Below are 12,990 nucleotides of genomic sequence, written 5' to 3'. Positions count from 1 at the left end.
CAGTTGATGAGACCAGGGTCATTCTGTCATCTAGAGACCCCAATATCATTGGCTCAGATTACATCAATGGCAATTATCTGACAGTAAGTACATGTTATGTCACCGTGTAGTCTCAACATCACACTCCAAATGATAAACAATTGTTATGAATCCATAACAAGTCTAAACATGAATATGTTTGAATTAATATGATCAAAGACTATAATTGCAATGGGCTTTGTATCCATGTACAGTCGTGGTCAAAAGTCTTGAGAATGACACAAGTATTGGTCTTCACAAAGTTTGCTGCTTCAGTGTTTTTAGATATTTTTGTCAGATGTTACTATGGTATACTGAAGTATAATTACAAGCATTCCAAAAGTGTCAAAGGCTTTTATGGACAATTACATTAAGTTTATGCAAAGAGTCCATATTTGCAGTGTTGACCCTTCTTTTTCAAGACCTCTGCAATCCGCCCTGGCATGCTGTCAATTAACTTCTGGGCCACATCCTGACTGATGGCAGCCCATTCTTGGATAATCAATGCTTGGAGTTTCTCAGAATTTGTGGGGTTTTGTTTGTCCACCCGCCTCTTGAGGATTGACCACAAGTTCTCAATGGTATTAGGGTCTGGGGAGTTTCCTGGCCATGGACCAAAAATGTCAATGTTTTGTTCCCCGAGCCACTTAGTTATCACTTTTGCCTTATGGCAAGGTGCTCCATCATGCTGGAAAAGGCATTGTTCGTCACCAAACTGTTCTTGGGTGGTTGGGAGAAGTTGCTCTCTGAGGATGTGTTGGTACCATTCTTTATTCATGGCTGTGTTCTTAGGCAAAATTGTGAGTGAGCCCACTCCCTTGGCTGAGAAGCAACCCCACACATGAATGGTCTCAGGATGCTTTACTGTTGGCATGACACAGGACTGATGGTAGCGCTCACCTTGTCTTCTCCGGACAAGGTGTTTTCCAGATGCCCCAAACAATCGGAAAGGGGATTGATCAGAGAAAATGACTTTACCCCAGTCCTCAGCAGTCCAATCCCTGTACCTTTTGCAGAATATCAGTCTGTCCCTGATATTTTTCCTGGAGAGAAGTGTCTTCTTTGCTGCCCTTCTTGACACCAGGCCATCCTCCAAAAGTCTTCGCCTCACTGTGCGTGCAGATGCACTCACACCTGCCTGCTGCCATTCCTGAGCAAGCTCTGCACTGGTGGTGCCCCGATCCCGCAGCTGAATCAACTTTAGGAGACGGTCCTGGCGATTGCTGGACTTTCTTGGGCGCCCTGAAGCCTTCTTCACAACAATTGAACCTCTCTCCTTTAAGTTCTTGTTGATCCGATAAATGGTTGATTTAGGTGCAATCTTACTAGCAGCAATATCCTTGCCTGTGAAGCCCTTTTTGTGCAAAGCAATGATGACAGCACGTGTTTCCTTGCAGGTAACCATGGTTAACAGAGGAAGAACAATGATTTCAAGCATCACCCTCCTTTTAAAGCTTCCAGTCTGTTGTTCTAACTCAATCAGCATGACAGAGTGATCTCCAGCCTTGTTCTCGTCAACACTCTCACCTGTGCTAACGAGAGAATCACTGACATGATGTCAGCTGGTCCTTTTGTGGCAGGGCTGAAATGCAGTGGAAATGTTTTTGGGGGATTAAGTTCATTTTCATGGAAAAGAGGGACTTTGCAATTAATTGCAATTAATCTGATCACTCTTCATAACATTCTGGAGTATATGCAAATTGCCATCATAACAACTGAGGCAGCAGACTTTGTGAAAATTAATATTTGTGTCATTCTCAAAACTTTTGACCACGACTGTAGACAATATTTGACATATTTTACTAATTTTCTCCATCTCTTTGTAGAATAAGCTGCAGGAGCCTTGTGACCAGAAGGTGTACATTGCCTGTCAGGGCTGCCTTGCAACAACTGTCAACGATTTCTGGCAGATGGTGTGGCAGGAGAACACAAGGGTCATTGTCATGACAACCAGGGAGGTCGAGAAGGGACGGGTTAGTGACTTAAGAATGTTTCTGAAAATTCAAAAGCATTTTCTTTTACATTGTATGATTTCAATATTATAACAAATAGTATAAACTTCCCATCTAATTTTCCTCAAACCATTTCTCCATGTTTTTCGATGCAGAATAAATGTGTGCCATACTGGCCAGAAATGCAGGACTTCAAAGACGTGGGGCCGTATGTGGTCACCAATGTGTCTGAGAGAGATGCCACTGACTACAAGATCAGGATAATGGAGATCTCCCCTCTGGACCAGGTAGGTACCACCGGCTGGCTCCACCCATCATCACAACTCTTACCTCTGTCATCACTGTCACTACTGTCATCACTGTTAACTCTGTCATCACTGTTACCTCTGTCATCTCTGTCATCGCTGTTAACACTGTTACCTCTGTCAACACTATTCATCACTACCATCACTGTCATAACTGTTAACAATGTTATCTCTGTCATCTCTAATACTGTTTCACTGTTAACACTGTTATCGCTATCATCACCATCAGCGTATCACTGTTACCCTTATCATCACTGTCACCACTGTTACCATTGTCACCACTGCATCACTGTTACCGTTATCATCACTGTCGTCTCTGTCGTCCCTGTTACCTCTGTCATCACTGTTACCGTTATCATCACTGTTGTCTCTGTCATCCCTGTTACCTCTGTCATCACTGTTACCGTTATCATCACTGTCATCACTGTTATCTCGGTCATCACTGCAGTCACAGATTAGCTGAGTTTACAGTATTACTCATGTCTCTCCTCTTTGTCTCTTTCCTCTCTCTTCCTCTCCTCCTCGTCTGTCCCAGTCGGACTCGGTCCGTACTATCTGGCACTACCAGTACCTGAGCTGGCCTGACCATGGAGTTCCCGAGGAGCCAGGAGGGGTGCTCAGCTTCCTCACTCAGGTCAACGCAAAACAGGAAGAGTTCCCCGACGCCGGGCCTATGATCATCCACTGCAGGTATATTCTATCTATCATCCTTCTTGCTATATTCCAGCTGTATTCAGGAAGATAAGTGTCAGTTCTATCCATTCTCTGTAGTCTAGAATACAGTCAGATTGTTTTTTTTCAGGATTAAGATTAGTTGTTGTCACGATCGTCGTTAAGAGAGGAGGACCAAGGCGCAGCGTTGAATGCGAACATATTTATTTAGATAATGATCACACGAACAAAAACGAAAACGTGACGTCCCTGGTTACATACACAAACCAACACGGAACAAGAAACCACAATGAATGAATGCCTAACGGCTACCTAAGTATGACTCCCAATCAGAGACAACGAGCTACAGCCGTCTCTGATTGGGAGCCACCCTGGCCAACATAGATATACAACAACTAGAACCAACACACATGAAAACTCACACCCTGGCTCAACATACTAGAGTCCCCAGAGCCAGGGCGTGACAGTACCCCCCTAAAGGCGCGGACTCCGACCGCGCCAACCAAATACCACAGGGGAGGGACCGGGTGGGCACTCCGCCTTGGCGGCGGATCCGGCTCGGGCATGATCCCCACTCGCTCTCTAACCCCCCAAGGTACCCCTGGTCCGGTCTGGCCCTGCTGACCGGAGCTGGACTGCACACTGGTGGAGCGGATTGCTCTAGCTCCGGCGTGAAGCAGCTGACCCGTGCTGAACCAGGCACCAGTGGAACAGGCACGGGCTGTGCCGGACTGACGACGCACACCACTGGCTTGGTGTGGGGAGCAGGAACGGCCCGAGCCGGGCTGACGAAACGCACCCCTGACTTGGTGCGGGGAGCAGGAGCGGGCCGAACCGGGCTGACGAAACGCACCACTGACTTGGTGCGGGGAGCAGGAACGGGCCGAGCCGGGCTGACGAAGCGCACCACTGACTTGGTGCGGGGAGCAGGAACGGGCCGAGCCGGGCTGACGGGCGCACCACTGACTTGGTGTGGGGGAGCAGGAACGGGCCGAGCCGGGCTGACGAAGCGCACCACTGACTTGGTGCGGGGAGCAGGAACGGGCCGAGCCGGGCTGACGAAGCGCACCACTGACTTGGTGCGGGGAGCAGGAACGGGCCGAGCCGGGCTGACGACGCGCACCATTGGCCTGGTGCGGGGAGCAGGAACAGGCCGGACCGTACTGGGGACACACACCACTGGTCCTACGCAGGGATCTGGAATGGGCCGGACCGGACTGGTAACACACCCCAGTACCTCTCGCCGTGCCTCTACACCTTCCATCCCCTCTTCGACCAGTGGCCCCCGTAACCTGGCGGCCTCCTCTGCCAACCCGCTGGGCCGCTCTGCCGCGGTCTCCTGCTGGCCCGTCGTCCACGGCGTTAGCCCCCCCTAAAAAATTTCTGGGCGTCTCTCCTACCCGTGGACCAGGTCTCCATGTCCCTCGCCAGCCTTTCGCCCTTCTGCTTCCATGTCAAGCCCTTCTCTTCCTCACCCGGCTTGACCCAGTCGAGGAGGCGAAGGAGATCTGCTAGAGATCTCCCTGGCGATGGCTCCTGGACACGCTGCTTGGTCCAGTCTTGGTGGTTTCTTCTGTCACGATCGTCGTTAAGAGAGGAGGACCAAGGCGCAGCGTTGAATGCGAACATATTTATTTAGATAATGATCACACGAACAAAAACGAAAACGTGACGTCCCTGGTTACATACACAAACCAACACGGAACAAGAAACCACAATGAATGAATGCCTAACGGCTACCTAAGTATGACTCCCAATCAGAGACAACGAGCTACAGCCGTCTCTGATTGGGAGCCACCCTGGCCAACATAGATATACAACAACTAGAACCAACACACATGAAAACTCACACCCTGGCTCAACATACTAGAGTCCCCAGAGCCAGGGCGTGACAGTTGTTAAGATTAGTTGCCGTTCTCATGATTAGTTGTTAAGATTAGTTGCCGTTCTCAGCGTTTTATGTCAACTGACAGTTTATTCTATAGGAATTTTCCCCTTGTGACATCAAGAATAGGGAGAGTACTTGTACTCTTGGACGTAGTTGGTCCCGTTACTATTTGTTATGTACAGTACCCAGTCATAAGTACAGTATACTAGAGTACACAGTGTTTACATGGCTGTTGCAGTACAGTTTAATGACAAAAGCTATTTCCTTTGCTTCTTTACACTGACAGACTTCAATAGGGACAAAGTTCTTATTGAATACACTGGTTTTTGTAATGTAACCAAACTGTCACAGTCACATGTGTGTGTAAAGTGGTCATCCCCTGGCTGAGACATCTGTTAGTGTGACAACTTGACAAATCCCTCTCCATTTGTCCATGATCACTTTACATCTCCGATCACAGAACTGCGTAGATTATCAATACTGCTCTAGAAATTCTGTTTCAATACAGTTCATTCATTTCAGTGAATTGCATTGAGTCCAATCACATCATACTGTACTGACAGTTTTCCATACAACCACCCTGTTTGTGTTGTGTTTCTGTGTAGTGCTGGAATAGGCCGAACTGGCACCATTGTGGTGATCGACATGATCATCGAGACCATCAACACTAAAGGTGAGTCTCTTTCATTACCAAAGTTCCCGAATTTCTTCAGATCTTCATGATATTATACTGTCTCTTATTATGGTTCCTTCGTCCCATGATCCTTGTAATGCCTGTCAATATTGTAGAATTACAACGTTTTTACTGATTGTGATTTTAACTTCCTTGTTGTCCATAGGTCAGGACTGTGACATAGACATCCAGAAGAGCATCCAGATGGTGCGAGACCAGCGGTCAGGCATGGTGCAGACTGAAGCCCAGTACAAGTTCATCTACCTGGCCGTCTCTCAGTACATAGAGGCCTCCAAGGTCTCCATGATGGCCTACAACAAGGTCAGGGAGACGGAGGAAGGAGGAAGGGAGAGGGGGGGAGGTAGCAATAGAAGGAAGAGAGGAATATGGGTAATATGAAATCAAACATATATTGTTCTCCTCTCCCAAGTGCCCTGGCTACTGTATATATATATCTAAAATAACACCAACAAGACAGCAGAGAGAGACTCAGATATCAGCTAACACAGCAGGATCTGTGTCAATACATACTTATCACTGTTGTTGTGCATGTTCTTTTGTCCTCCAGACAGATATCTTATCAGAGACTGCATTGTAAAAGATGAACATTGACAGAGAGAGGTTGAAATTGTTAACGGAAATTGCTAATGTTCTGGGAAATTGTTAAGAAGACTATGACTTAACTCTGCACATTGACTTACCCTATACCACCCATCATGTCTAACACTCGCTTTCCTGTTCTCCCTTTTGTAGGGAGCTGAGACAGAGTATGGGAATTTGCAGTTCAAACACAAGCCTGCCAGCCGCAAGGTCTCCAAGTGAGTTTGTACAGTGTGTGTCTGTGCACATGCCATTGGAGTCCCGTACATATTCCCATCTCTCCTCAAAACCACACTCCAATGCCACATTGGGTGAAAGTTATCTGGCGCACGCCACACACTTAGTTCCTATAAGCCATATTGAAAATGGGACCATTGTTTATCATCGTCGTCCCCGGTGTTTCTCCATCTTTCTGTTGTCCAATTTAGCTGATTGGGCACATTTGTGTAACCTTTGGAGGCGATACTGATATGAGAATGTAGGGACACGGGTTCTTCTTGATCAGGAAACACTTTGGACTGTATAATCAGGTTATAGGGATCACCCTGGTTATACGGCTGGCTATAGGGATCAGAGTTCTTCCTGGTCAGGAAAGTCTCTGGGCCCTAGTAATGAAAGAGCCCCCGAGGCACCCACGTCATGTATAATCCAACCCCTATCTCTAGTACAGTATAATACACCACAGTGTAACCCCCATCTCTAGTACAGTATAATACACCACAGTGTAACCCCTATCTCTAGTACAGTATAATACACCACAGTGTAACCCCTATCTCTAGTACAGTATAATACACCACAGTGTAACCCCTGTCTCTAGTACAGGATAATACACCACAGTGTAACCCCTGTCTCTAGTACAGTATAATACACCACAGTGTAACCCCTGTCTCTAGTACAGTATAATACACCACAGTGTAACCCCTGTCTCTAGTACAGGATAACAGTGTAACCCCTGTCTCTAGTACAGGATAATACACTGCAGTGTAACCCCTGTCTCTAGTACAGGATAATACACCGCAGTGTAACCTCTGTCTCTAGTACAGGATAATACACCACAGTGTAACCCCTGTCTCTAGTACAGGATAATACACCGCAGTGTAACCCCTGTCTCTAGTACTGTATTAATTAATTATTAATTAATATGCCATTTAGCAGACACTTTTATCCAAAGCGACTTACAGTCATGCGTGCTACATTTTTTTTTGTGTATGGGTGGTCCCGGGGATCGAACCCACTACCTTGGCGTTACAAGCGCCGTGCTCTACCAGCTGAGCTACAATACACCGCAGTGTAACCGCTGTCTCTAGTACAGGATAATACACTGCAGTGTACTCCCTGTCTCTAGTACAGGATAATACACCACAGTGTAACCCCTGTCTCTAGTACAGGATAATACACCACAGTGTAACCCCTGTCTCTAGTACATTATAATACACCACAGTGTAACCCCTGTCTCTAGTACAGTATAATACACCGCAGTGTAACCCCTGTCTCTAGTACAGTATAATACACCACAGTGTAACCCCTATCTCTAGTACAGTATAATACACCACAGTGTAACCCCTATCTCTAGTACAGTATAATACACCACAGTGTAACCCCTATCTCTAGTACAGTATAATACACCACAGTGTAACCTCTGTCTCTAGTACAGTATAATACACCACAGTGTAACCCCTGTCTCTAAAATAAATAAAAAAATATGCCATTTAGCAGACGCTTTTATCCAAAGCGACTTACAGTCATGCGTGCATACATTTTTGTGTATGGGTGGTCCCGGGGATCGAACCCACTACCTTGGCGTTACTAGTACAGTATAATACACCACAGTGTAACCCCTGTCTCTAGTACAGGATAATACACCACAGTGTAACCCCTGTTTCTAGTACAGGATAATACACCCCAGTGTAACCCCTGTTTCTAGTACAGGATAATACACCCCAGTGTAACCCCTGTCTCTAGTACAGGATAATACACCCCAGTGGAAACCCTGTCTCTAGTACAGTATAATACACCACAGTGTAACCCCTGTCTCTAGTACAGGATAATACACCACAGTGTAACCCCTGTCTCTAGTACAGTATAATACACCACAGTGTAACCCCTGTCTCTAGTACAGTATAATACACCACAGTGTAACCCCTGTCTCTAGTACAGGATAATACACCACAGTGTGAATCTGGCACTGGCCTGACACAGGTGGCTCAGCGCCCTGAGTTGTGTTAGGAAAGCTGTTGATTGGTTAGGAAAGCTGTTGATGAAGTTAGGAAAGCTGTTGATTGGTTCATCCATTTATCTAATTCCTGCACAGTATACTGTGGTCCCCGCGGGCCTCTGGTGCCCGCCTGGCCAAGGCTACAGCTACTCAAACTTGTGGGTAAGCTCACAATCCATAGTTCACTGGAGAGCTCTGAGCTGGCTATGTACAGTATGAAGGGAAACGTGTCACTGTCGCTACTTCTGAGTGTTTATTTCCTAAGCTAGGCAATACCTGTTTTAATATTAAGTTTGTGCACTATCCTTGTGTTGTTAACCTGTCAGGGTACTGTTTGGTGGGCTGCTACTAACTGAAGATCCAAAGAGTGCTCCTTCCCTTACACACAAAGAAGCCTACATTATTATCTCTCAGCTATTTGAACCTGCGGGTTTCTAACATTATGTCCTCTCGCTTGTATTGTCTCTCTTTTAGAAACAAGGAACAGGAATTGTATGAAAACCAAGCCAAAGGAAGGAAAGACGTGAAGAAGCAGAAATCAGAGGAGAAGAAGAGTGGCTCAGTGAGAAAAAGATAAAGGAAGAGAGGATGAGAGAGCTGTGTCCTGATCATTTAATATAGAATTTGATATGAACTTTTTATTTTTAAAGATTTAAAGAGTGTTTTTTTATATCAAGCGATAAAGTTGATGCCTGTGATAGAACTAAGATTATAAAGCAAAGTACTACTAGATTTGGGCCCTGGGCCCCCTGCACCCATGCAAATGGTAATGGATTGAAATTTTTGCTGAGAATAAAGGCTCAGAGTAATATGCATTCATTTCTTTCTTCATCACGATTTTATTGTATCCATTGGTGCAAAGCCTACTGAATATTCTACAATGAATATAATAAAATGCCATGACCACGGGATCTAGCACAGCGGGGACACACTGTCACTCTGTCATTCCAATTAAAGTTTTAGATAAGATATATCTCTATAATGAGCTATTATGTTTATAGAATAACATTGGCAACATCACTGGCCTCCCCAGAGTCGCCGACGACCCCCAGTGACTGCCCTAAGCGAGAGGAAAACATTGAGTGAGATTTATGAACTTTGCCCCCGCCTCCCTCTCCCTCTTCTCCGCATGTGGTACAGAACAAATTTGTTCTCCAACCTCCAGCGATAATGAAGGAGCTAGAGAGAGAAACTTTGAAAACGTTTGTGTGTGTAAGGTTTACTGTTAATTTCTGATTGCTTATTTCACTTTTGTTTATTTTTTTCACATGTTTTGGCAATGTAAACATATGTTTCCAATGCCAATAAAGCACATTTGAGTTGAAGAGAGAGAGAGAGAGAGAGAGAGAGAGAGAGAGAGAGAGAGAGAGAGAGAGAGAGAGAGAGAGAGAGAGAGAGAGCCACAGACCTATCCAGAGAGAAAAATGCAGTTTAATTAACGCGGAAAGGCCACAGACCTATCCAGTTCCCACTCCGTAGGGAGGAGTTAACATAATTTACGCTTTCCGTGGGAGAGGACAGGGGGCGAATAGGGAACTTAAAAGGGTTGTGCAACGTTTGCATCAGGGAATCGATAGCCGGGAATTGAAGGAGTAAAGAGAGCGGAGGGGACAGTCATTGTGGATACTGCCGTGGTTCTGTTAAAAACATTCCAGCAGCTCAATCGTTCCATTATCGCGTGTTAGTTTTGCGTCTTCTGAATGACACTAGCAGACAGGGGGTTAGCTCACATGTTGCATACGTCTTATTAATATCAAACAATGCGGTAGTGGTGAAAGCAGTGAAAATAACAAAGAAAGATAATATCTGTAGAGAAGAGGCAATACTGTAGGTTACAGTTTTCTTTGTTGGGTTCCTCTGCAAAACTAAAGGCTTAAAGATGTCTAAACCAAATTACACAGGAACCTTTCACATGGTGTCTCAAGATAACTTCGAAAACTACCTCGCAGCTCTGGGTAAGATTATAGGAATCGTAATGTCTTTGTCTGTTACCACATATACTAGCTACAAATGCGTCATTGTTAAAAAGTGTCCAATACGTGTAGTTTTTTTTTATACATGTAATATGACACGTGTTAAGAGCTTACTGTACCTCGGCAACTTGCCTCCTTTCATTTTAATTTAACACGATTCATTCATTCTATTTTACTGAACTTTAAAATATTTGTTTTCCTCTGCCTACTGCTTTGAGATTCATTTTAGGGGTAGTGACTCATCCAAAGGCTTGCCATCCCCATTCCCAGAGCCAAGTGTGATAGATCATCATGGCGCCTTAGCCTGTAAATGACCCTGGACACAGACAGGGGTGTGTGTGTGTGTCTGCATGTGTGTCTCTGTGTGATATCTGGAGACATTAACAGGAGATGTAAAAGGACAGACACAGCTGTAGGTCAGAGATGTTGCCCCAGATACACTACCTCATTACTAGAATGGCAAGGTGTTATGTTTGGTTGATTAATTCTCTCTCGCTCTCTCTCTCCATTAGATATTAATTTTGCCCTGCGGAAGATAGTGTGTATGTTGAAGCCCAGTAAACAGATAGTCCACGACCCGGCCACAGGCAGTATGAAGATCCGCACACTCACCACCTTTAAGAACTTTGATATGGATTTCAAACTGGGTCAGGTCTTCACTGAGGACCTGGGACCTGTGGATGGACGAGTCTGTCAGGTGTGTGTGTTTACAGTTATACATGTATGGGTGGGTGGGTGATCTCTGTGTGTTCTTCATCATGTGCTGTTTGTAGAGACAGTGGCTAAATGTATTTTTGTTAGCTGGTGGTGTCTTCCCCATTATGTTTGTCTGTTTAATGGCTTGTTCAGACGTGTACAAATTCTCTCTAATTGGCTTCATATAGGTGTACTTGTCATACTACTTTGCTTTATTTGGGTGAAAATATACTTTTTGCCAGCTGTGTGTGTGGCTATTTTGGCCCGTCTGTGAGAGAGTACCTCCTGTTGTTTTTCTGTCATAAACACCCCCTGTTGCTTGTTTTCAGACCTGGCCAAACTGAGAGTGGTACAAGGCACTGATTGTGTGTGGTTGTGTGCGCTTTGATGTTTTTTGCAGACCACAGTGTGTGTTAATCCTGTTTTTCTCTGTTTTTAGACCACAGTGGACTGGGAGGGTGATAAGCTGGTGTGTGTTCAGAGAGGAGAAAAAGAGGGAAGAGGATGGACACACTGGCTGGAGGGAGACAAGCTACACCTGGTGAGAATGGAGGGAGGGATGGATTAACAGACAGGGATAAAGACTGGGAGGGAATAGGAATAGAGCTGAACTCAAGGCCAGAGAAAGGGAGGAGAGCAGGAAAGATTTGGGAGGAAAGGAGATGCTGGAATTGATATACCATTTCGAAAGTGGGGGATATGCAAATCAGATTTGGTCATGGAAGTTGTATGGGTGCACGTGTCCGTGCGTGTGTTTGTGTGAGAACAAATGAGATCCTTCTAAAAAAGAGGGGGTGTATGGCCCTCAATCCTCCTTATTTGTTGCCTGTACATGGGAAAGAAATGTGTGGGGCCCGAAGAAGGAGGAGAAAGAAACGGAGGAAAACACTGTTAAGAGTCTTCAGAGTGAAGGAATGGGCAGGAACAGGAAGAATAAGGAAAGGTTATTGTTTGTTACCATTTTAATGAGCTAAATACAGACTTCAACAAGACTCTCATAGTGAAGGGATTGAGAAGAGAATCACAGTATCTGTTTTAGCCTGCGCTTGAAATGGACTTTATTTGGGCAATCTGTCTTTGCTTGTGATTACATGTAAATGCTGAATACAATTTCAAACAATAAGCATTGTTTTATTAAACAGCTCCCAAATGCTTCTAATAGAAAACAATACCTCATTGATATTTTGTTCAAATCCGAAAGAGAAGTTTGGAAATAAATGCCACTGGGGATCAGGCAGTAAAGGGTGGATTTGGTGAGTAACACAAGAAGAGGGGGAGGGAGGTCGCGGGGGGGGAGTGGGATTGAGAGCAGGGAAGTACATGTGTGGGGGGTGGAGGTAGGGGGATGGAGATGAGATGGTGAAAAAGGAGGGGTGGGGGTTGGGGAGATAGGATTACGGAGTCCGGAGAGAAAAGAGCACAGCATTTATTTTATGACTGAGTCCATGGATTATCTTTCCCCACACACGCACTCACTCTCACACACACACTCCCACACTCACTCACCCACCCAAACTCCTCTCACTTTCTCCACCCTCTTCTCAACCCGTCCTTTTTTCGCCCTCTTTAGGAGATGAGAGTTGGAGATGTAGTCGCCAGGCAACTCTTCAAGAAGGCCGACTGAAACCACTGGGAAGGATCTTGTTCATCAACTCAACGTTCATGATTCTCATTAGAAAACAGTCTAGGACTTGGTATATAAGTGCCATAGTTTTTTTAATATGATCATCATTGTTTTAAAACCATTACTTAATGGACAAAATTGAAGATATTATTTAATTAGTGTGCTATTTCACTGTGGGAAAGATTGTCAATGGTCTATTTTGAATGTTGTCATGGTACAGTGCAGGGTGAACTGTGTAAACATTCCCAATGTGTTTCCCCACTACGATAGTTCACAATGCCATTGAATGTTCCCTTTTGTGATGTATGTGGCTGTTCTGTGTTCAAATATACCACCTTTTACCTCCGATTGGTTAGGAATTGATTGCTTACCCT

At 45.1% G+C, this 12,990-nt stretch overlaps 2 protein-coding genes across 4 annotated transcripts in view; both read left to right on the top strand.

Annotated features, from left to right (window-relative positions):
- Positions 1-9,138, top strand: part of LOC121586205 (tyrosine-protein phosphatase non-receptor type 6-like) — a 43,692-nt gene extending 34,554 nt beyond the window's left edge. For all 3 annotated transcript variants that reach the window (XM_041902724.2, XM_041902725.2, XM_041902726.2), the window contains 8 exons: positions 4-83; positions 1,845-1,991; positions 2,126-2,257; positions 2,811-2,965; positions 5,441-5,508; positions 5,675-5,829; positions 6,262-6,326; positions 8,798-9,138. In XM_041902724.2, coding sequence (XP_041758658.1) covers positions 4-83; positions 1,845-1,991; positions 2,126-2,257; positions 2,811-2,965; positions 5,441-5,508; positions 5,675-5,829; positions 6,262-6,326; positions 8,798-8,900 — 905 coding nt within the window. In that variant the 3' untranslated portion in view covers positions 8,901-9,138. The remainder of the gene's footprint in view (positions 1-3; positions 84-1,844; positions 1,992-2,125; positions 2,258-2,810; positions 2,966-5,440; positions 5,509-5,674; positions 5,830-6,261; positions 6,327-8,797) is intronic.
- Positions 9,139-9,785: 647 nt separating this feature from the next.
- Positions 9,786-12,962, top strand: LOC121586207 (retinol-binding protein 1). The gene is made up of 4 exons (XM_041902731.2): positions 9,786-10,278; positions 10,809-10,993; positions 11,432-11,533; positions 12,563-12,962. Exons 1-4 carry the CDS (start codon positions 10,203-10,205, stop codon positions 12,614-12,616), a joined length of 417 nt encoding a protein of 138 aa, XP_041758665.1. The 5' UTR covers positions 9,786-10,202; the 3' UTR covers positions 12,617-12,962.
- Positions 12,963-12,990: the final 28 nt, after the last annotated feature.

The sequence above is a fragment of the Coregonus clupeaformis genome, chromosome 29 (assembly GCF_020615455.1).
Source record: "Coregonus clupeaformis isolate EN_2021a chromosome 29, ASM2061545v1, whole genome shotgun sequence".
Classification (NCBI taxonomy): domain Eukaryota; kingdom Metazoa; phylum Chordata; class Actinopteri; order Salmoniformes; family Salmonidae; genus Coregonus; species Coregonus clupeaformis.
The sequence above is the reverse complement of the archived record's forward strand: the minus strand, read 5'-3'. Positions and strand labels throughout refer to the sequence as shown.

Coding starts and splice junctions, on each gene's coding strand:
- LOC121586207 (XM_041902731.2), top strand. CDS start 10,203: ATGTCTAAACCAAATTACACAGGAACCTTTCACATGGTGTCTCAAGAT. Junction 10,279..10,808: donor AAACTACCTCGCAGCTCTGG/GTAAGATTATAG, acceptor TCTCTCCATTAG/ATATTAATTTTGCCCTGCGG. Junction 10,994..11,431: donor TGGATGGACGAGTCTGTCAG/GTGTGTGTGTTT, acceptor CTCTGTTTTTAG/ACCACAGTGGACTGGGAGGG.